The sequence below is a fragment of the Medicago sativa genome, chromosome 3, assembly GCF_051527215.1.
Source record: "Medicago sativa cultivar Bolivia chromosome 3, Bolivia_mono, whole genome shotgun sequence".
Lineage (NCBI taxonomy): Eukaryota > Viridiplantae > Streptophyta > Magnoliopsida > Fabales > Fabaceae > Medicago > Medicago sativa.
The window spans coordinates 101505624-101528205 of record NC_140751.1 but is presented as its reverse complement, the minus strand read 5'-3'; the positions used below and the strand labels follow the sequence as shown (position 1 = coordinate 101528205).

The 22582-nt window shown below is 33.9% G+C and overlaps 3 protein-coding genes across 3 annotated transcripts; 2 read left to right on the top strand and 1 right to left on the bottom strand.

Annotated features, from left to right (window-relative positions):
• Positions 1–128: 128 nt before the first annotated feature.
• LOC146943017 (la-related protein 1C-like) lies at positions 129–5311 on the top strand. Its single transcript, XM_085757109.1, has 6 exons — positions 129–836; positions 1115–1691; positions 1768–1927; positions 2012–2102; positions 2607–2678; positions 4752–5311. The coding sequence occupies exons 1-6, from the start codon at positions 405–407 to the stop codon at positions 4941–4943; spliced, it is 1524 nt and encodes a 507-aa protein (XP_085613235.1). The 5' UTR covers positions 129–404; the 3' UTR covers positions 4944–5311.
• Positions 5312–10256: 4945 nt separating this feature from the next.
• On the bottom strand, positions 10257–10664 carry LOC146943016 (uncharacterized). Its single transcript, XM_085750077.1, has one exon. The coding sequence runs from the start codon at positions 10662–10664 to the stop codon at positions 10257–10259; it is 408 nt and encodes a 135-aa protein (XP_085606203.1).
• Positions 10665–15557: 4893 nt separating this feature from the next.
• Positions 15558–19909, top strand: LOC146943015 (CO(2)-response secreted protease-like). Its single transcript, XM_085757108.1, has 9 exons — positions 15558–15837; positions 15998–16248; positions 16498–16609; positions 17612–18122; positions 18223–18323; positions 18444–18689; positions 18788–18902; positions 18981–19191; positions 19308–19909. Exons 1-9 carry the CDS (start codon positions 15647–15649, stop codon positions 19862–19864), a joined length of 2295 nt encoding a protein of 764 aa, XP_085613234.1. The 5' UTR covers positions 15558–15646; the 3' UTR covers positions 19865–19909.
• The last annotated feature ends 2673 nt before the right edge of the window (positions 19910–22582 follow it).

Here is a 22582-nt window from a genome sequence, read left to right as displayed (position 1 = left end):
GAATACAAAAGTTTAAGTAGATAGGAGTACTACATAAATATAAAAGAAAAACGTGTTTAGAATTTATGATTAATTAATGTAACAAGAAAAAAGAGTTTAATTAGGTTTGTAATGACAATTATATGGTCATTTCCCTGATTTTGAGGGCCGGCCGTAAATCAGGAGGAGGAAGAGGAAGAGGAAGAAACCATGGCTCTGTGTTGTGTTGTTGAGGAGAGTGACAACAAGATGGTCTCACCTCTGCAACCAAGATCCTAACCTAATCCATTTCATTCCCCTCCAATTTGATATGGCTATTTGTTTTTTCATTCATTTCGCCATACACTGATCGATCGATTCGATCAATCCTCAATCCTTTCTGTATCTGTTTTCATTTTCACAGAATCAGAAAACCCTAATTGGCAATGGTTACTACCACCGCATCTGATTCTTCCTCTAACCCTGCCGCCACCACTAATTTCCCGCGAAAAAACCTTGCTTCTCCGTGGGCCCTGGTTGTTCGCGGTGCTGACTCCTCCTCCTCCTCCGAACCACTCAACAATCATTTGCCACCACCTCCTCCGCCGCAGTCTGTTTCTTCATCATCGTCTCTAGATTCAGCCAATCTAGTTGCTGCTGTTGTCGTAGATAACAACAACTCCAATGCTAATCATAAGATTAACAATGTGGTTAACGCTAACCCTAAAAAACCCGCTTGGAAGAACACATCCAATGGCCTCGTTGTTGCTGAGGTCAGTCATGTAATGGGTGCTGTCTCTTGGCCTGCTTTGTCTGCTAAGCCTTCTGCTAAATTCACATCTGCCGCCGATGGTGCCGGATCAATCTCCATTTCTCAGGTTAGGTTCTCATAACGGTCCTCCTAATTATGTTTTTGTTCATTTAGTTTTTAGAGAAAAAAAAATGTATTAATTTATTTTCATTTTTAGTGAAAGAATAATAATTGATTTGTTTTTTGGATGGAATATAATTGATTTGTGATTATCTTGAAAAAATGGTGGTAAATATGACATTAGAACTAATCTATGGAATAATAATGAGAGGTGTTTATAGGTTCATCAGTTACATTATAATCTCTTTATTTTTGAATTATATGTTTTCGCTGTTATTTTTGTAGGGGCCTGTTACATCAAACTCACCTCAGAAACAAGCCACTGCCACTGCCACTACTGCTAATGCAAGACATACTCCTCCAATGAATCACAGTCATAGTGTGGCTAACAGACAAAAACCGATGAAGCGCGGAGGAGGCAACAACAATAACAATAAGCCTGGTCCTTTGTCAAACAGTTTATCTAACCCTCCTCAAGCTAATCATCAACCATCGGTTGTTGCTCCACCATTACCATCAGTTGCCCCACCATTTCCGGTGGTTCAGATCCCTCCTAATACTTTCTTGGTTGACGGGGTTCAGTCTTACAAGAACAATAATAGCTGGGGTCCAAGATCACCAGTTGGGGGTTATGGGCTGCCTGTAGATGAGCACAGTCACAGGGGTAATTTTGGGCACCGACCACGTAACAATTATGGCACTAGGCGCAATCAAGATCCAGGAAATACAATGAACACTAGAGATGCTCATGCACCCCAACATAGGATGCACTCAGAGGGATTTCTGAGGCCTACACTACCCAATTCTGCTTATTTAGGGTCTCAGCCTATGAGACCGTTTCTAAATCATGCAGGGTTTCATGGTCAGTTTATCAATTTGTTTTTTCAATTGTATTTCCACCACAAGACACAACTAATGCTTTGTCCTTTTCTTTTTAGAATTCTATTATTATCCAACACTACAGTTTGAACCCTTTGGAGGTATGCCATTCTTGACCCATGCACCTCCTCCGGCGATGTTCTTTCCAGTTGCGGAAGAAACTCCCCCAACCACTCCCCCACCCAGTATAATACTCAAACAAATTGATTATTATTTTAGGTGATTTCTTACCTCACTTAGCCTGTCTTGAAATAGTAATGTGTGGGTTGAATTTCTATTCATTACTGATTTCTTTTTTGATAGTGATGTTAATTTGGCGAATGATGAATTTCTGAAGTCGAACATGGACGTACATGGTTGGGTTCCAATTTCTTTGATTGCAAATTTCCCGCGAGTAAGTTAATTGTAGTTCTTTGGTGAGCTTTGGATATATCATACATGTATACTATGTCGGAATTGATATTTTATAGCTACAATTTATTTATATTGTTGTTATCTGATATACCTTTTGATTTCATGATTGCGTAATTTTAGGTCTTCACTAGCCATTTGCTTTTGGTAGATTTTTTTTTTTTAATATTTTTTTTTTAAATATGAGTTGTTATTTATGAAGAATTTCATTTAGTTAACCATAAAGCAACTTACTTGAGAATTGAGATGTAGTTATGTTGAAATACTATCACCTAACAAAGGAGTTGAAGAAAAAAACAAAAATAAAAACTAGATTTTGTTAAAAAAATATGAATAATCTACACAAACTAATTGAGCTTTTAACTGTTTAATCTATAGTATATGTCGTGAATTGATCATTGTACTACCAAGTGCAAATAGGTTTTCAAGCACTATCGAGTTGTTTTTTCTCTAATATATATATATATATATATTTTTTTTTTTTCAGGTTATAAATTTGACAAACAATACCGAATTGATACTAGATTCATTGAGAAATTCGTCGGTTGTGGAAGTAAATGTAAGTTTTTATTGTTCTATTGTATTTTCTAGGCTTAAATAAGTAAAAGGTCCCTGTAAGTTCGCGCTTTTTTGTTTTAGTCCCTGTATCTTTTTTTGTTGCGAAACAACCCTTGTATTTACATAACATTTTGAAATTGGTCTCTGCTTTCCGCCACTGGCTAACGGACGCATACATGTCACTTGATGAGTTGGCAACTGGTTAGTAGAGGGACTAAAACCAAAAACGCATATTTACATAGGGACGAAATTAAAAAACATAATCATCAAAATTTGAAATTTAAAACACATTCATTCCACCTTCTTCCTCACTCTGATCTTTCTCTCTTATTCATTCCTTCCATACCCACCCTCTCATAACTTATTTTACGAATATTTAGTTAAGCACTAACTAAAACAGAGAAACCAACAGAACTTATCAAATATTTCTATTTGAAGGGTCTTCAAAGGTTAAAGAGTGAAAGCTATATCAATGCGCGTGCAAATTTCTAACTGCAGTTCTTGTATGGTTAAATGAACAACTCACTTTTAATTTTTAAGGAAACTAGCATTTATATTATACATCATGATGCTGATGTTTGTGCAAATACATCATGATGCTGTCATTTTGCACGAAAACCAACTAACAGGGCTCTGACAAATCATACCCAATGGCAATGGCCAAGGAAATGGTCTGGACTTCTGGTTTGATTAACTAAAAAAGAGTATATAGAACTACTCCCTTTGATTTGCTGTTGCAATTTGAGAGATGATTAGCAGCTGTGAAATCTATCATGACATTAATACTTATCTACTTCCCTCAATAATTAAAACAAGCCACCCAAACATGAACAATTATAGGGAACATGTAGCATTCATAATATATAATGAACCATCCACTTACCGAATTTACCCTACATTCTACTAAGTATAATCTTCAATGGATCATTAATGGCTAAAGATGGATAATTTTAAATTTCATTTGAAAAAGGTCAATCAAGAATTTCATTTGAAATGGCATCCTCAACTTTTGTAAGTGATTATTGTGTTGGATTAGTTTAGAGAGAAAAGGTTTGCACAACAGCTAGAGGTTGGAAGAGAAAAATAGGTTGTTTTTGTGTGAAACATAACCAGCAGCTATTGCAAGCTGCTTTGTGACTATTTGAGGAGTGTTTAAGAGAAAAGAGTGTATATATATACGTTTTTAGGTCTAGAGCAGCATCATTCTAAATGAAGTATAAAACTTCAACAAAGATTGCATTTAAGTCTCCATACATTCCAAACAAATATTTGCTAGATTTAATAGTGAAGAACAGGCGGGGACATCAAACATATGCAGCTATAACATGTGCGGAATGTGCGAAAACCAAAAGAAAATCAAACATATGCAGCTATTAATTACATTAAAATGTGCGAAAATAAACAGAAAACAAACTATTATAACAACACACTCATCATAAAGGTTGGACATTTCCAATATCTTCTTTTAGGGTTGTCATGTGAATTGGAGATGAACAACCTCATAATTTTTTTGCAACCACATATTGGCAACTCAATTGATGATGATTGACAAATGGAATGGGAAGACATTGTTTAAGGAAATGGGTTTTTGGTGTTAGGGCGCAAGCTATGAGAGGGTGAGTATGAAAGGAATGAAGAAGAGAGAAAGAACAGAGTGAGGAAGAAGGTGGAAAGAATGTGTTTTAAATTTCAAATTTTGATGATTATGTTTTTGATTTTGTCTCTATGTAAATATGCGTTTTTGGTTTTAGTCCCTCTACTAACCAATTGCCAACTCATCAAGTGCCACATATGCGTCCGTTAGCCAGCAGTGCGTTTTTTTGACGGAAACGGACGGTAGGGACCAATTTCAAAAGGTTAAGTAAATACAAGGGTTGTTTCGCAACAAAAAAAGATACAGGGATTCAGACCAAAAACGCGCGAACTTACAGGGACCTTTTACTTATTTAAGCCTATTTTCTATTTGTGGTGGAAGTATAGGTTTGAAGTACATTTTAATAGCATATTTTCAAATGTTTACAATTTTTATTATAAGTTTTTTATTGGTTTTCTAATATTCTGAACTTTGCTACAGGGTGACAAACTGAGGAAGCGTAATGAGTGGGAGAGGTTTTTGCCCCCTGTTTACCAACAAGTTGGTTCTAGTTCAATATCCTCGGTTGGTTCAACTTGCAGTACCATAGCTGCTGATTTTGATAAGATCACACTAGATGAAGCAACTGTGCTTAAACATTCCGATGCTACCACAAATGGGGACTCTGCATGAGCGTCGTCGCCCTATTAGTCTCGGCTCTCTATACAGTTAGGGAGCGGCAATTAAAACATTTACCTCAACCAACGATACCTAACCCATTACAGTATTTAACTGTGTTAGTCTTAATTTTAAAAGGAAGTTTGAACGTTCAATTCTTTCATGACCACCCGGATCAATTTTGGTAGTAGTCGAGTCAAGTCAAGTAGTTTAACAAATAAGAATTTCAAGGAATTATGCTGGTCTTAGACAAAAAGAAGCTGATTAGAAATAGAAAGGAAAAATTTAGAATTTTGACGGATGCAGATCTTTTTGGTTTTGTATAGCTTGTAAGTAAAATATTTTACCAATTGAAATAACTTGATGAATTGAGGTTGAGTTTATTTATTGAGTTATTTGTCGAATTTCATTTGCATTGGTTGATCTGTTGACCTTACCTTTCATTTCTATACTACACTGTTATCAAAGTTGTTCTTGATAGGAGACTTATTCCACAAGACACCAATGTTGTCTATAAACATGTTTGGCAGTGTTCTTTAGACACTTTTTTGGCCAGTTTTATTATAGTACTTGTTAGAGGGAGAATGCATGTTACAAGGAAGTTCATTTTGTTTACGGTGTGTAGTCAAGTTACTCAAGGATCACAACAACATTTGGATCTAAGGCATGGAGTTGTGATGATATGGTTAAGATCGAAATGAAATGGATGTGGTAAGTTCAGACCATTTAGCTGAATTAACCACTAATAAGAACATGCTATGTTTTTTATTTTGTACTCGTAGGTGCTATGTCTGTCTTAGGCAATGAAAGTTCCTGGTTCAAACTTCAAAGCACACGTCACAAGTTTCTTTGTCATATGAGATTGCCCTGATTAATGTTGTGGCGTAATGCTCTTAGTAATGCATATGATTAGTCCTTTTTGTCAACTAATCAAATATTTTCAGGTATATTGATTACCCACTTGGCCACTTTCTCGCATGCTATTTAGTGTTTTTACCGTGTCTGCTTGTGTATCCATCCTATAATCACTTGTGGAAGAAAATTGCTGTTGACACATTAAAAAAGGCTGGGACACACATGTAAAATACGTTTTTGCCCTCTCGGCAGTTAACTGCCGATGATTTCCTCGGTAGTTAACTGCCGAGGTTTTCTGCTGCAAGTCTGACAGAAGCTCTCTCATCTCCATTATTCATCACATCTTCAAATTTTTTTTCTCAAATCTCTCTCACAAATCTCTCTAAAAAACCCAACCAAATCCAACCAAATTTATTCAACAAAATCACAAGTAAGTAATTATAATGCTATTAACTTAAATTTTAGTTGTTATAAATGTTTTTATTTTTTAGTTTTTGAGTATATTTATTTTATTTTAGTTTTTGATTAGATTTACATAGTATAATTCATTTTTAGAGTAAAATGTTTGTATGATGTTTGTATGATGTTTATGTTATAGTTTAAAGTTTATTGGTTATATTTTAATTTGGTGTTTTAAATTAATTTTTTATTTTAGTTTTTAATTAGATTTACATGTTATAAATCATTTTTAGATTAGATGTTAGTTGATTAATTTTGTTAAAATGTTTGCATGATGATTATGTTATAATTTAAAAAATTTAGGGTTATTTTTTAATTTGGTGTTTTATAATTTTTATTTTATTTTAGTAAGACTATATGATTTATTTTAAGAGTAAATATAATTTGAATAATTTTGCTATATTTTACGTTAATTTTTTTTTTTAGACAATTACATTTTAGGGTTATTTTTATGATTTTTATAGTCTATGTATAATTTGCACATTAAGTGTTTGATGAAATGTTTGAATGAGTTTTTCATTGATTATTTTAAATTTCTATGTGTGTAGATTTGAAACAATGGCCGGATGGATCGACGTTCATGCAACATTCAACGGCGGAGAACCTCAGAGGTTGAAGGTTCGGTGCCTTGATGTAACGTTAAGAGATCTCAAGGATCAACTGAATGAATTCAACCAAGGAGTCAACCCAAGAGACACAAGGAGGGTGCAAAATGTTAGGTATAAACGTCCAAAGCTCGACGAGGGGAGCGTATCATTCACTTGGGTGGAGTTAAAGAACGACGAAAACGCGACGAGTATGTTTTGGGAGCACACCAAGTTCCAGTGGATCGATATGCGGGTGACGTTGCTGAGATCAACTGAAGATATCATCAACAACTTGATTCCGCCAGAAGATCGTCTTTAGTTAGGGTAAGGTGCATTCCAACTACAACAATTGTCTTACCTTTGAAATGGGGTAATTCAAACTTGCCAAACGGGGAGGACTCAAGCATTTCGCTCCGCATTTATGTTTTTCCTTTGAAAAGATTAAATTTTTGTTAGGCTTGCTTAGATGATGGTATTAAGTGTCAAGGAATGGACCTCATTTCGTTGGCACTTGAATACCATCATCTAAATCAAGCCTGACAAAAATTTATTCTTTTCAAAGGAAAGCATGAATGCGGAGCGAAATGATTGAGTCTTGTTGTTTGGCAAGTTTGAATTTACCCCATTTCAGAGGTAAGACAATTGTTGTAGTTGGAATGCACATTCCAACTATTGTATCACAATATTTATTCGAACGAATTCATGCTATTGTAATATTTATTCGAATTCACGCTATCGCAATATTTATTCGAATTCACTCTATCGCAATATTTTAAATAACATAAAATAATTTTTAAAGAATTTTCCTTCTAACACAATTCTATTCTAAACAAAATAAAACAAAAAAAAATTAAAAAAAAACAAACTCGGCAGTTAAGTACCGAGGAAAACCTCGGCAGTTTAGTACCGAGGAAAACCTCGGCAGTTTACTACCGCCGGTTTCATCATTTCCTCGGCAGTTAACTGCCGAGTCGTCCTGAACCCAGAATTTGCAGAACCTGTTGCAGGCAGAACCTGTTACATGTGTTTTTACACATTGTAAACACATTGTTTCGATGCCAAACCATAAAGCTAGTCAAATAAAATTACAAACATAATTGAAATTGAAAATATAATACGGAAACGAGAAATTGTCATAAAAAAATGTCATCCAAACAAAGTAACAACAAATGTACTGGAAGTACTAACAAAACGGCCAAATGTCATGAAAATACACCAAGTCCTAAAAATAGATCCTAAAAATACTAGTAGTCCTAATCCTACTGCTGATCCTGGTCATGCTGGTGCCTCCTCCTCGGTCTCTGGGCTCTCCTCCAGGTAATGATCGGCGCGATCTGCTGCCTAACATCCTGCAAGGCCGCATACAACTGCTGAGGGGTCATGCTCATCACCTCCTGACCCAAAAACTCATCAGCATGGGCAACAACGCCGCTAACCATGTCATAGGTGTCAGGGGAGCTTCTCGCCTAGTACCGCTCCCACTGCTCTGCAACGATCTGCTCCTCGTTTGGAGGCCTCGGAACATCTCCCGGGAGAAGTGGCAAAATCTGAGGGTGAGACACAACCGTGTACCATCGTACATAGCCCTCTGCCATACGCCATGGTTGCTCTCCTACCTCCTCACCCCAATCAGCCGCCTTAAGCGTGCGAGGGCGGAAGTCGACGAAGGCCTGCACAATCTCAGCCGGTGTCAGCTCTGCAACATCCGTCGGAGGTCTAGGGACCGACTGGACGTATCCGTATTGCCTCAATACCCTCTCCGGGCGGTGACGGTACACCCTACGATCGCCGCACATGATCCAGCCAGAATACCAGAAGACCTCCTCGAAAGGCTGGAACTCCCTGTGCCCTTCGTACGGCCTCCAACATACGTCATCAAACGTAATCCGATCAAGTGCCATCCGATACGTGGCCCCCTCTCCATGACCCTTCTGAAGAGTCCACCTCGCCGCAACCGGTAAATTTTCAATGTAGTCCGGGTTTGGATCAACAGTGTAAAACTTAGGGAAATGCGACAAAAACCATGCCTGCACAAACCATACAAATCAAATTTATAAATAAATTAAAGTTAACTAGAAAAATAAAATTTAAAGTTAACAAAAAAATATAACAAAATATAACAAAGTAATAATAGTGAACAACAAAAATTAAAGTTAACAAAAAAATATAACAAAAAGATATAACAAAAATTTAAATTTAATTTTTACTTACAGTGAGCAGTGTCACGCTTCCCCCAAGCTGCCTGTCTCCGGGCAAACAGGCATTAGCTAACTCATCGTACAGGTATGCAAGTGCCATCCCTCCCCACGAATAAGCACGCATCCCCGCGTAGCCGTCTGCCATAGCCGTCAAATAGATCAACTGGATGCGTTTGTTGCTTCTATCCCCAAACAACAAGCATCCAACCAAGTATAGAAGGTAGGACTTCACACAATAAGTCCTAACCCTCTCCAACTCCTCCAGCTCCTCTGGATCCTGTGTATCCGCCAAAAGGTTGGCTCTACCAAGGTGCGTCGTATAAAACTCCCTCAGCTTTGGATAACTAATGTATCCACCATACTCAGTATTGCAGATTTTCTCTGCCTGCGTCCTCGACGCACCCAAGTGAGTCATCAGTAGTGCCTCTCCCTCATGTCTCAGCATCTTCTTCCGGTGGCCCAACATCCGCCCTTCAATCGGGACATGCATAAGACATGCGACATCATCCAAAGTCATAGTCATCTCCCCCATAGGCATGTGAAAAGTGTTGGTCTCGGAATGCCACCTCTCGCATAGAGTCATCAGCAAAGCGTGAGGCACAGTGGCGTAGCCCAAGTATACCAAATCATGTAAGCCACTCTCCCTAAGCCAATCCCAAAACCATCTCTGATTGGGGTTTGGATGTCCGAGACTCAAAATCTTGGGGCCATGATTAATTGGTTTTACAAAACGCTTCTTGCGGCACTGAAAAAATAGAAAAATAAACATAGTTTAAACAATGTAAACATTTAAAACTTAATAAATGCTAAAATAAAAATAAAGAAAACATATAAAGAAAATCACATATTAATAAAAGTTGATATAATAATTAAAAAAAACATAGTAAGAAAACATATAAAAAAAACATATTAATAAAACATATAAATAAAACATATTAATAATAATTAAACAAACACACACATAATTAAACATATTAAACATATAAAATGGAGAAAACATATTAAGAAAACATATTAAATCAAGAAAGAAAAAATAAAGAAAATAATTAAACAAACACACACATAATTAAACATATTAAACATATAAAATGGAGAAAACATATTAAGAAAACATATAAAGAAAACATTTTAAGAAAACATATTAAATCAAGAAAGAAAAAATAAAGAAAATAATTAAACAAACACACACATAATTAAACATAAAGAAAGAACATTTAAAAAAATAATACTTACGTCATCATTATTATACCAAAGCGGCAATGCCACATGGCATAAGAGTGAAGCAAAGATATGTCCTGCGGTCCTCCAGGAAAGGGAGCGTCCGTAGGCAACACCTCCGGGGCAGCCGCCATAGCAATGTCATCCTCGTCTGGCTCCCCTGGCATATGAGGCTGCTCTGGCATATACTGCTCGTCGTACCCACCATCAGTCACATCATGGTGATCCTGATAGTTCAGGTACTCCACCTCCTGGGTCGGGTCAACCACCTGCGACTGTTCAGGATGCGCCTGAGAAGCCTCAGATGCCTGAGAAGTCCCTGAACCATCCGCCCTCCGACCTCTTCCCCTCTTTGGGATGTGCCCCCTTTGCCTCTCCCTCCGGTGGCTTTGAGTCATCGCACGCCTACCACCAATCATCTTAGATGGATCAATGGGCTCCTAATCGGCCATGTCTACACAAACAATTAAAAAATTTACATCATTTCCATAACCTAAGCAAACACATTAAACCTAGACTAAACATAAACATTTACATTAAACCTAAACTAAACATAAACATAATCAAACACATTATTCATTTCCATAACCTAATATCATTCATATAAACCTAACTAAACCTAAAACCATTCAATATAACCATCATTTCAATATAATCATTATTATCATCATTTCAACATAAACATTCACATTTCCATAAACATAAACATAACTAAACCTAAATCCATTCAATATAATCATCATTACAATATAATTTGTGTGCAACATTTCCATCATAACCTAAACATCATTCAATATAATTCTCATAACATAAACTAACTAAATAATCAATAAAATTGTCATTGAGGCATTTTATCAAACACTATGTGTGCAAAGTATAAAACATATTCAAATTGTGTTCATTTGCCACCATTCAAAGCCACATTATCATTTAAACATCATAGGCAACAACTAAATTCGTTTATCAATTCAAAAACTACACATGCAATTATTAAATTGTCAATTTTAAAATCAACCCTGACCACATGCAAACTACTCTAATTTTTTTAAAAAATAAACCTAAACAACCTAACAGTAACATTGCAATGATTAAGGGTACTTACTTGTGATAATGTGGTGATGATTGACTTGCAATCCGTGAAAATGTGCTTTTGGAGAGAATTTGGATGTGTTTGAAGTGAAAACAATGAAACTGGAACTGCTTCTGTTCGTGTTGTTTATGTTCAGAAAACCTCGGCAGTTAACTACCGAGGAAATCCTCGGCTGCAGCCGGATTTAAAATTCCTCGGCAGTTAACTGCCGAGGGGGCAAAAACGTATTTTACATGTGTGTCCCAGCCTTCTCTAATGTGTCAACAGCAATTTTCCTTGTGGAATTGCCAAAACATATTTAAGTTTCAGTAAACTTGCAGTACAAACACTACTCTGTAAGCAGTGTATACACGGTGGCTCAAATTGTGCCCAGCGCCACTGCTTACACAGCAGCCTTAAATCAAATTGTGCTGCTTGCACCGTGGCTCCAATTTATAGATGTCAATGCCGCCCATAAGATTTGTTAAAAAACTTGTCACGCAGCGCTCCTTTTTATAATTTATAAATGAGAAATACTAGGATCACATTCTTTAACACACTCTTTTAACACACTAATAATAAGCAGCCACATCATCAAGTTATTTGTTTCAATCACACACTTTGAATTTTAACTTTTTTTTTATTATTATTTGAACTTTTACCTCCCATCTTCATATTTGTTACTCCTACTAAATTGTTTCTTCTTCACAAGTTTCATATGTCAAAAGGCATTGGATAATTGGAATGTCTGGTACAATTATTTTCTTCTGTAACAAATTGCCGTTGTTAACCCACGAAGTTACAAAAATTACTTTGAAAAGGAAATGAGATCTGAAAAGCATACCCAAATCAATAAATCCAACTTGAAAACCTCATGGAACCAAAACATACCCGATCAATAATCTCGTAGATCCCAACTTGAAATTTTCTTACGAATAAGATCTGGAAAATCCTACAACATCCTTGAGGTGCAAGTGCCCCTTTCCAACATTGGTGGAGTAGGGTTCTGATTTATTCCGTCAACAGCAACCTTGGATTTCTGTTTCATGTTGTTGTTGTTTATCTATTGCACAATTGAAATTTGATGTTCTTGTTGATTTTTGTGAGATCGATTGAGATTTTGTGTATAAAATGAGCAAAAACATTATTATATAACAAAATTATAACAGTGAATGAACAACCTGAATGTTAAGAAGAAGCAATGAACAAGCCATGTGAGAAAGAAGGTGGAGAGAGAAAAACCAAAAACTTGATAAACTTTTATCAAGTGTATGTATCGAAATAATAAATCAAAGTTCGTAACGAGTACTGTGTTAATTCAAAATTAGCAATAAGGTTATTATCAAGGATGTGTAAAATTAAGGGTTGTCTAGGGAGTTGGTTTGATTTGCATAAAAGCAAGAAAACTATTAAATTTGTTTTGAAAATAAAAGGAGAGATGAGATCAGGTATTTCGAATCCTCTGATTACGACTGTTTGGTAAACTGCACCTATGTTATATGAATATTCCTTTAGTTTTATGATGATTAACAAAGTAACTCTGACAAGTAGGGAGAAAGACGTTAGAAAAAAAAGAGTGGATGACGTGGCTAATTACCATTGAAATGTGTTGAAGAAGTGTGTATGAGAGTGCCTTAATTTTTTTTTTTATAACATACCATTTCACCAGTTTAAGAACCAGTTTGGTTCAGTTCGAGTTGACTCAAAACAGATTAGTTTGGTTTAACGAACTGAAAAAACAATTCAGTTTGGTTCACACATAGTTTTGGTCCAGAATCAAACAGTTCAGTTTGGTTCACACATAGTTTTGGTTCAGAACCAAACTTTGGCAATCCCTACGAGTAAATTTAGTGTTCTTGTTAAAACTATGTTCACACTATTTGATTCTCAGATATTTTATTTTAAAATCCTGAATTCCAACATTCAATATATTTCAATTATACAATTAAATTTAAATAGTTAATAAACTCCACCAAAGACGAATTGTATAAAAGAATTTGAGTTCGATTTTTGAGTATAACAATTATTGACCAGACTCTACTTACCTTCTGATCGAACTCTGGATCATCATATCCATTTTTCCTGAAAATCAGAGGTTAATGCCAAAAAAAATCAATTATAATAATAGCCAATAATTAAATTAAATAAAAACACCAAGTTAATAAGAAATCTTTCAGCAAAGAAGTCCACATGGTTGCCACGAGAACTTGCATAAGTTGCATTATGGTCAGAGATAATGTGTTGATGAAAAACATTTTATAGGAATTTAAAATATCTCTAACCTGTCCTCGTGAGCTTAACTCAGTTGGTAGGGACATCGCATAATTTATGCAGGTGCAGGGGTTCGAACCCTACACCCCACTTCTCCACATTTAAAATGTGTGAGCTCTAGCCACTAGGCTACTTGATATTTAAAATGTGTGAGCTCTAGCCACTAGGCTACTTGATAAAAAAAAATATCTCTAACCTTGTTTAATAAGTCCTAGCTCAACCGACAAAATGCCGAAATCATTAGGCTGGACACAATGATTGGAGTTCAAACCCCAACACCTCCATTTATGTGTGTGAGTTTATAATGGTTTTACCATTTCGTCTATCTACGAAAAAAATCTCTAACCTTTTTAAAAGTGATTTAAGAAATATACTTTACCAGCATTTTGAATATGATTTTTAGAATTTAGAATTGAAATCATGTATCTCTATTTTTTGGTTTTATTTCGTCTATTTTGAATATGATTTAAGAAATATCTCTATTTTTCTCTCTTCCCAATGCCGTAATATACGACACTTGTTGTACCAAAAAAAAAAAATACGACACTTGAGGAAATAAATTATGTGAAAAAGAAATACTAATCTTCCCAATGCCCTAATAAAAGTACGACACTTGAGGAAATAAATCATGTGAAAAAGAAATACTAATTTCTAAAGTGAAAGGAATATTTTTTGGTTTTATTTGAAATATTCCCTAGTACTAATTAGCTTAATATAGATCAAACCCATTTAATCAATGGAAACTTTGCTTTTAATAACTAATTTTAAGAAAGTGGTCATTCAGGCCGAATTCAATTAACTTATGGATATGGTTTACCAATTTGCTTGTCTAGTAAGATTACCATACAAGAAATGCTAACTATGCTAACTTATGCTTCAAGATACAAGTTAATGAGTCAAAAGTGAAAATAATTTTTTGTAATTAATGCATTTGAATTTAATTTTTTTATTTTTATTAATTAAATGCATAAAATTTAAGAAAATATTTCTACTTTTTAAGTTACTTAACATGTTTCTTCAAAAAAAAAAAGTTACTTAACATGTGCCCTTTAAATACAAGTTAGCATGACCCTTGCCATATTTCCCTTAAAATTACAACGGGCACATGATTAATTTCTATTTTGATCAACCTTCCCTTCTCAGTAGCCAACAATTGCACACAATTTATTCCCTCACAAACCCACTTACCTGTCATGATATAGTGAATGCCAAATGTTTATGACTAGCTTGCTATAATTTTTAATTAGAAATAACATTACCCGCAATTTTTAAAAAGACATTGAATTATTCCAACTAATTGCAAGGATAGGGAAACTAATTCATCTTTCATCTCAAGATCAGAGTATTATTGTTTGTATAAATGGTGTTGCTTTAGTTTCTAAAAGACTCCTAAAATTAGTGTTTTAGATTTAATAAAATGCTCAAAGAAAGTCCTTACCAAAAAAAAAAAAAAGCTCAAAGAAAGAAAAATATCAAAACTGTTGTACTTTTTGTAAATAAAAAATCAAAATTGTTGTACCCAATCAAAGTAATTAATGGATAAAATAACGTTAATTATTAGCTTTGTAAATTTGCCCAATAGTTAGCTTCTATAATAACACACGAATATCATATATTCTTAAAATAATTTTTTGTTTTGTTTTTGAAGGAGCCTAATTTCAAAATATTGTTTGCCCAACTTTTTATTTATTCAAAGTATTTACAATTTAAAACAACCTACTATATATGATTTTGCAAAAAAAAAAAAACCCTACTGTATATGATAAAATATGATTAAACCCAAGTGTAAAATTTGATATCGCTAAGTAGGGTTTTTTAGCATATGATATAACTTATTAACTTGGGTAATAACATATTAGTATGCCTTTATGATGATATAACTTTCTGAAATAAATCATATAACCCAATGCTGACACAACAAAGCACTAATTAACTTATTTACTTTAACTATCCCGTGGCTTCTTATATATAATGTGTGCGCGGGGGAGCTAACAAGCATACTCATCAACTAATTAAATTATACCATCAAAACTAACTAAGTTCAATTCAAGAGTACTAAACATGAAAGGAAATCCAATTTTATTGATATTAATATTTTACTCTCTCTTCCTTCTTGGAGAGTCAAGATCATCCTTACCTACTAAATCAAAGAATGACAATCAAGTTTATATTGTGTATATGGGAGCTGCAGATTCAATAAATGGTTCACTTCGTAAAGATCATGCCCATGTTTTAAGCACAGTGTTAAGAAGGTAATTAATTAATTGTGTGTGTGCATGTCTTTATATATATATATATATATATATATATATATATATATATATATATATATATATATATATATATGATATTCAATTAGCTAGTATTGTGAAATGTGATTAACTAATTATTGATGATATGTGAATGGTATAGGAATGAAAAAGCTCTAGTACACAACTACAAATACGGATTCTCAGGCTTCGCAGCCCGCCTATCAAAAAATGAAGCAAATTTAGTTGCTCAACAACCTGGAGTTGTGTCTGTGTTTCCAGATCCTACCCTGAAGCTTTACACAACACGTTCTTGGGATTTTCTCGACTCGCAAACTAATGTCAAAACTGACAATACACTCTTCAATTCTACTTCTTCATCATCAAACGTCGTAATCGGCATGTTAGACTCAGGTTTGCTATTTTTTAATATTGATTTTTTTTTTGACAATTTTTTTTAATTATTGATATAAAAGGAGTATGTATGTAAGGTACATAACATATCATTAGCTAAATAAAAATTAGAAAAAGAAAAGCAAAATATCATATCCTATTTCATGGATATGGCCAAAAGTGGTTAGTTTTCCACACCAAAAAAACGAGTACTCGATTGATTTGTTTCATCATTTAATTATTTAATTAAATGAACAATGAATTATTCAGGTATATGGCCAGAAGCAGCAAGTTTTTCAGACAAGGGAATGGGTCCTATTCCACCCGGTTGGAAAGGCACATGCATGACCTCAAAAGACTTCAACTCATCCAACTGTAACAGGTAAGTATAAAAGAAAATTGCTAACAAATATTTCTAGGACATTGTTTAAAAAATTAAAAGAAGTGACTTTGTTTAGAAAAATGATGTAATTATGGTGTTGACAAATGTTGATTTATATTTTTAAAATAAATATTTTCATTTATATATTTCTTAATAATTCTATGAGGCACTTAATTGCTAGCTAGCATAACCCAATAGAAAAGTCCAAACCCCCAAAAGAAAAGCAATAAAAAGAAAATAAACTTAGGGCTACAAGATCATACGAAGATCCAACAACCAAGTGATCAAGTTCAAAAAAGTGAGAACCTCTTTTCTTGATGATCATAGGATTAAGAAAAAAGTTCCAGTAAATCTGCACAGTTAGTTCAAACCAATTAATTGATTTGATGTATATATATTTTTTATATTAAGTTCCAAATTGAACTAAACCAAATAGACATGATTTTAATTAGTTTGAGTATCAATTTCAGGTCGTTGAAAATCAATCACTTAGGACATGTGCTTTTGTTTTTATTTTATTTTTCCTTTCTTCATGATAAAAAATTATATTAGTAGTATTATCTTGAAAAATAAATTTTATTTTTGTGTTTTTTAATCATTATACATTAGTAGCATAATTTTTTTACAATGTTAGATAAAAATTATACTATAAATTTCTTTCCGAGAAAAATAATGTAATTCTTTATAGATTTTATAAAATATGTATTTTAACACACACACACATACATATCATGTTATCATCAATTCATTTTGATTCAGATTTTGTAACTGAATATTACAAAATACAAACAAAAAACAACCGAAAGTTTTAATTGTATAGAATTTCCTCGGAAATCAGATAAAACTTATCTATGTTTCTTTGTTTGTGGGGTCCATTAGAGTTACATTGTTTTTTTTTTTTTTTTTTTTGAGAGAAGAGTTACATTGTTTGTGGGGTCCATTAGAGTAACAACTGCTATAATTTATTTTATTTATTAAAACTTGTTTTCTTTTAATTTTTAGAAAGATAGTAGGAGCAAGATATTACCGCCTTGATGAGGATGATAATGTACCGGGCACAACAAGGGATAAGGATGGTCATGGAACCCACACAGCATCGACAGCGGCTGGGAATGTTGTGAGTGGTGCGTCATACTTTGGTCTTGCGGCAGGGACGACAAAAGGCGGGTCCCCTGAATCGAGGTTGGCAATTTACAAAGTGTGCAATATGTTTTGCTCAGGCTCGGCCATCCTTGCGGCATTCGATGATGCAATTTCTGATGGAGTTGATGTGCTTTCACTCTCTCTTGGCGGGGGTCCGGATCCCGAACCTGACTTGAAAACTGACCCGATTGCAATTGGAGCGTTCCACGCGATGGAGCGCGGCATCGTGGTGGTTTGCGCTGCCGGGAATGCTGGACCGGAGAGAAGTACACTTACTAATGATGCTCCTTGGATATTAACCGTTGCTGCCACCACTATTGACCGTGAATTTCAGTCCAACGTTGTCTTGGGTAATAACGAAGTTATCAAGGTACAAATTTATAGCGCTCACTCTACAATGTTCCATTTTTATCTTTTTATTTTGAAAAGTGTCAACTATTTTTTTATGCTTAGTAATTGTTGTACTTTAGGGTCAAGCCATAAATTATTCCCCACTTTCAAAATACGCCAAATATCCATTGATAACCGGAGAGTCTGCCAAAAAAACTACCGCTGACTTAGTTGAAGCAAGGTATATGCTCAAAACCTTTCAAAAAACGAATAAACTTAAACTTTCCTATTGTGCATAATGAAAATCCTATAACCACAATGTTTTAAAGTTAGACAAACTAACATTATTTTTGAAATGCAGGCAATGTCACCCAAATTCATTAAATAAGAAAAAAGTCAAAGGAAAGATTGTCATTTGTGATGAAATAAGTGATGATGATTACTCAACCAATTACAAAATTAAAACGGTGCAAGGGATGGGTGGATTAGGTCTTGTTCATATTACTGACCAGGATGGAGCTATGATACGTAGTTATGGAGACTTCCCAGCAACAGTGGTAAGATCAAAAGATGTTGCCACACTCCTCCAATATGCCAATTCAACAAGGTATATGCATTTTAAAGTTTTTATTTGGAAATCAACAATGGCAGCTTATTAGTAGTTAATTTTATTTTATTTTATTTTTGCATATGATTAACCTGAAGCAATCCAGTAGCAACAATTCTACCAACAGTTACAGTCATAGATTCTAAGCCTGCACCTATGGCGGCATTCTTTTCAAGTAAAGGCCCTTCGTATCTTACAAAGAATATTCTAAAGGTAATGATATAGATATGATTAAAACTAACGATCATCAATGCACATCATTGAACAAGACCAACAATTCTTTCTTTGTAGCCCGATATTGCAGCACCAGGTGTTAACATTCTTGCAGCATGGACCGGAAATGACACAGAAAATGTTCCAAAAGGAAAAAAACCATCACCATATAACGTTGAATCAGGGACTTCAATGGCATGTCCCCATGTTTCAGGCCTTGCAGGAAGCATCAAATCTAGAAACCCTACTTGGAGTGCCTCTGCAATTAGATCAGCCATCATGACCTCAGGTCAGACTTTTAGTTTTTAATTATACAAATCAATGTCCGTATAAAATGTAATCCTAGATATGACATATATCTATCAACTAATAAATTCCTATTTTTTTTTTCTTTTCTAAATGCAGCAACTCAAGTTAACAATATGAAGGGTCCCATTACAACAGATTTAGGGTCAATTGCCACACCTTATGACTATGGAGCAGGGGAAATTACACCAACTGAATCATTCCAACCAGGGCTAGTTTATGAAACCAGCATCACTGACTACTTGAACTTCTTGTGTTACATAGGATATAACACAACAACTATTAAGGTTATTTCAAAAACTGTCCCTGATAATTTCAACTGCCCCAAGGATTCGACTCGTGATCATATTTCCAATATTAATTACCCTTCCATAGCAATCTCCAATTTCACTGGAAGAGGAAGTGTGAATGTGAGTAGAACTGTTACAAATGTTGGTGAAGAGGATGAAACAGTCTACTCGGCCATCGTTGATGCTCCTAGTGGGGTGAAAGTCCAATTGATTCCAGAGAAACTCCAATTTACAAAAAGTAGCAAAAAAATAAGCTACCAAGTTATTTTCTCCAATTTAACCTCGCTAAAGGAAGATCTATTTGGATCAATTACATGGAGAAATGATAAATATAGTGTTCGAAGTCCTTTTGTACTATCTATGTAACTAAATGAAAATAAATGATAAATAAATACAAGCAGAGTTCTTGTAGTTGTTTATGTTATTTACACATTTTAAATTTTAATTTTTCAAAATTTACTATCTAGCTACACTTCAAAATGATTTAAGTTCACATGGTTTAATTTCTCAATATTTACTTCTAGGCCAGGATCCACTCTGAACAACTTCTGATGAACATCACTCTAGCCCCAAAATTAATCTCAAAATCCATAACAGTCATGATGCATAATAATGCATTTAATAATGTGAACCAAACATGCTTTGAGTCAAACAGAAAAACAAAATACAACAACAATCAAGTCTTATCCCACGAAGTGAGTCGGATATATGCAAGAGATGGCTTCAAGCAAAATTTATCACTCATGTTGAATTTTAGATAGGGTCCAGTAGAAGTAGTGGCACACTACATGTACACAATCTATTCAGATGAGGCATGTATAGAGTCTGAGATTAAAGAAAAATGAGATATATTTCCAACTCTATTGCCTAAACCTGACATTAAAATTCCAAAAAGTTACTCAATCTATTCAGATTTGGGTATGATCAGGGAATATAAAGTTGGTTTGGTTGTTGAAGTGAAAGAGTTGAGTGATATGGTCGTCGATAATTTGATCAATATAAAGAACATTTTATAGTCTTTTAAATTTTTATCTATTGTCAACCATCCGGTGTTTTTGTTTTAGATCAATAAATCCTCAAAAAATATATAATTTGAATTTATTATCGATTGATAAAATGGTAAACGAAATCAACTGAAATGATCTAATAAATGATTTTTCATTTTAAATAGTAAAAAAAAAATTCTAAACAAAGATACACTAGTCATTATACTAAAACATTATTTTTAACTTTAAAAAACCTCATCTTAACATTTACCTTAGGTCTCGTTATAATGTGTTGAGCCGATGATAAGTGCCAAGAAGTGTTAAATTCTTGTTATATTTTATGCACTTTTTGTTGCTTACTTTGCAAGTTATTGAAGGAAAAGCCGAGAGATAAACGTTAAATGCCTTATTACGCTTTATATATCTTACTCTATCCTTTTATGCAGGAATTTACCCCAAGACAGTGAGCAAAGAAGAAAAATCATGAAAAAGTGCAAAATGGCAGAAACTAAACTCACGAGGACGTCTAATACATATAATATAATAATATATATTTCAGCCCATTCCTAATTAGAATTTTATTTTTTGAAGAATAATTAGTATTTTTCTGAAACTAGAGTTTGGTAAATTTAAAATATTGTAAGGTGAATAGTAATGTACTTGGACATGATTTCCCTTCAATAATAGGTATGAGTGTAATTGTCATCCTTAATTTTTTAAAAGACTGAATTATTTCAACTAGTTGCAAAGGACATGAAAACCAATTTGTCGCTCAGCTGAAAACAGCATGATATTATTGTTAGTATCAATTATTTCTATAAGACTCCTGAAATTAGTGTGTTAGATTTATGGCAAGACTAGGCATGCAGCTAGAAGTTTTATTTTTTTCTTTCTTTTAAAATGATTTTCATTGATATTCACATGGCTAAGTGTTTTCTTCTTCTAAAATACTCTTAACGTAATTGTGATTGTATATCATAATTAAAATAATTTCTTTCATATATAGTATGTTGCCAAACACTATTACTAATATATACATTGTTTATACAGACTTTGCTTGCATTATTTCATATGTATGTACTCTTACCAGTTGCTACCTCCATATTTCTATATAGCTATATGCCTAAATATCTTGAAATGGCACACTTTGCAAATAAGGAATGCGCTATATGGATGAAAATAAATATAAAATTACAAAGGGTCTTGTTAACTTGTGCCCTAAGGGCACAAGATAAGAAATTAAATGTAGAAATTTAATCTTGGAAATTGTGCATTCATAACCTTAAAAACTTCAAAACTTATATTTTCAATGCAATATTTATTTTTATATTCTATTTTAAGATCCTTATCTTGTGCCTTAAGGGCACAAGTTAACATTTTCCAATTACAAAATCAAAGATGGCAAGCTACGACCCTTTACATTATTATCAGCTAACAAGATGCACAAAGAAAGAAAAATATCATCTGATTGTACCCAATCATAATAATTAATGGATAAAACGACATTATTAGCAAATAAATCTGCACAACGGTTAACTTTTTTTGTTTGTTTTTGGTACAAGCGTAATGGTTAACTTCTTACTTTTCTTAAAACTGGAATAACATATGTTCTTCTAGTAGAAGAGGAATGATCTAGAGATTGGATATACACATTGAGGCCACGGTCTACGGATGAGCATGAATCATATTAACCACTACCGTAGACTCTAATTCAAAGATTATAACTGCGTGGATATTTAATTTGAACTTGACGAACTTAATGCCTAATCTTAAAACTTTTTTGTTTTGAAGGAACCTAATCTTAAAACCTATAGCTCTGCCCAAACTGAAGAACAAAAACCAACTCTATTGTAAAAGTCTTCAACAAACTGCAATTAAAATTTTATACTATAATAGGTATGTGTATTACAAATTTAATAATATCTCACTCATATTCCTCTAATCCTCTTGTTATATTAGTCCATAAGCGCAATCACACTTGCACCAATGCACCAGACCCTTGATTTTGTGACCTTGATGAATGTGTTCAAATTTCCTAAAAACTGTTAGTTTCAATTTAATTAATAATAATTTCACACTTCTCCAAGTACTTCAAAAA

Coding starts and splice junctions, on each gene's coding strand:
- LOC146943015 (XM_085757108.1), top strand. CDS start 15,647: ATGAAAGGAAATCCAATTTTATTGATATTAATATTTTACTCTCTCTTC. Junction 15,838..15,997: donor TTAAGCACAGTGTTAAGAAG/GTAATTAATTAA, acceptor TGAATGGTATAG/GAATGAAAAAGCTCTAGTAC. Junction 16,610..17,611: donor AACTCATCCAACTGTAACAG/GTAAGTATAAAA, acceptor TTTAATTTTTAG/AAAGATAGTAGGAGCAAGAT.
- LOC146943017 (XM_085757109.1), top strand. CDS start 405: ATGGTTACTACCACCGCATCTGATTCTTCCTCTAACCCTGCCGCCACC. Junction 1,692..1,767: donor AAATCATGCAGGGTTTCATG/GTCAGTTTATCA, acceptor TTTTCTTTTTAG/AATTCTATTATTATCCAACA. Junction 1,928..2,011: donor CAAATTGATTATTATTTTAG/GTGATTTCTTAC, acceptor CTTTTTTGATAG/TGATGTTAATTTGGCGAATG.
- LOC146943016 (XM_085750077.1), bottom strand. CDS start 10,664: ATGATTGGTGGTAGGCGTGCGATGACTCAAAGCCACCGGAGGGAGAGG.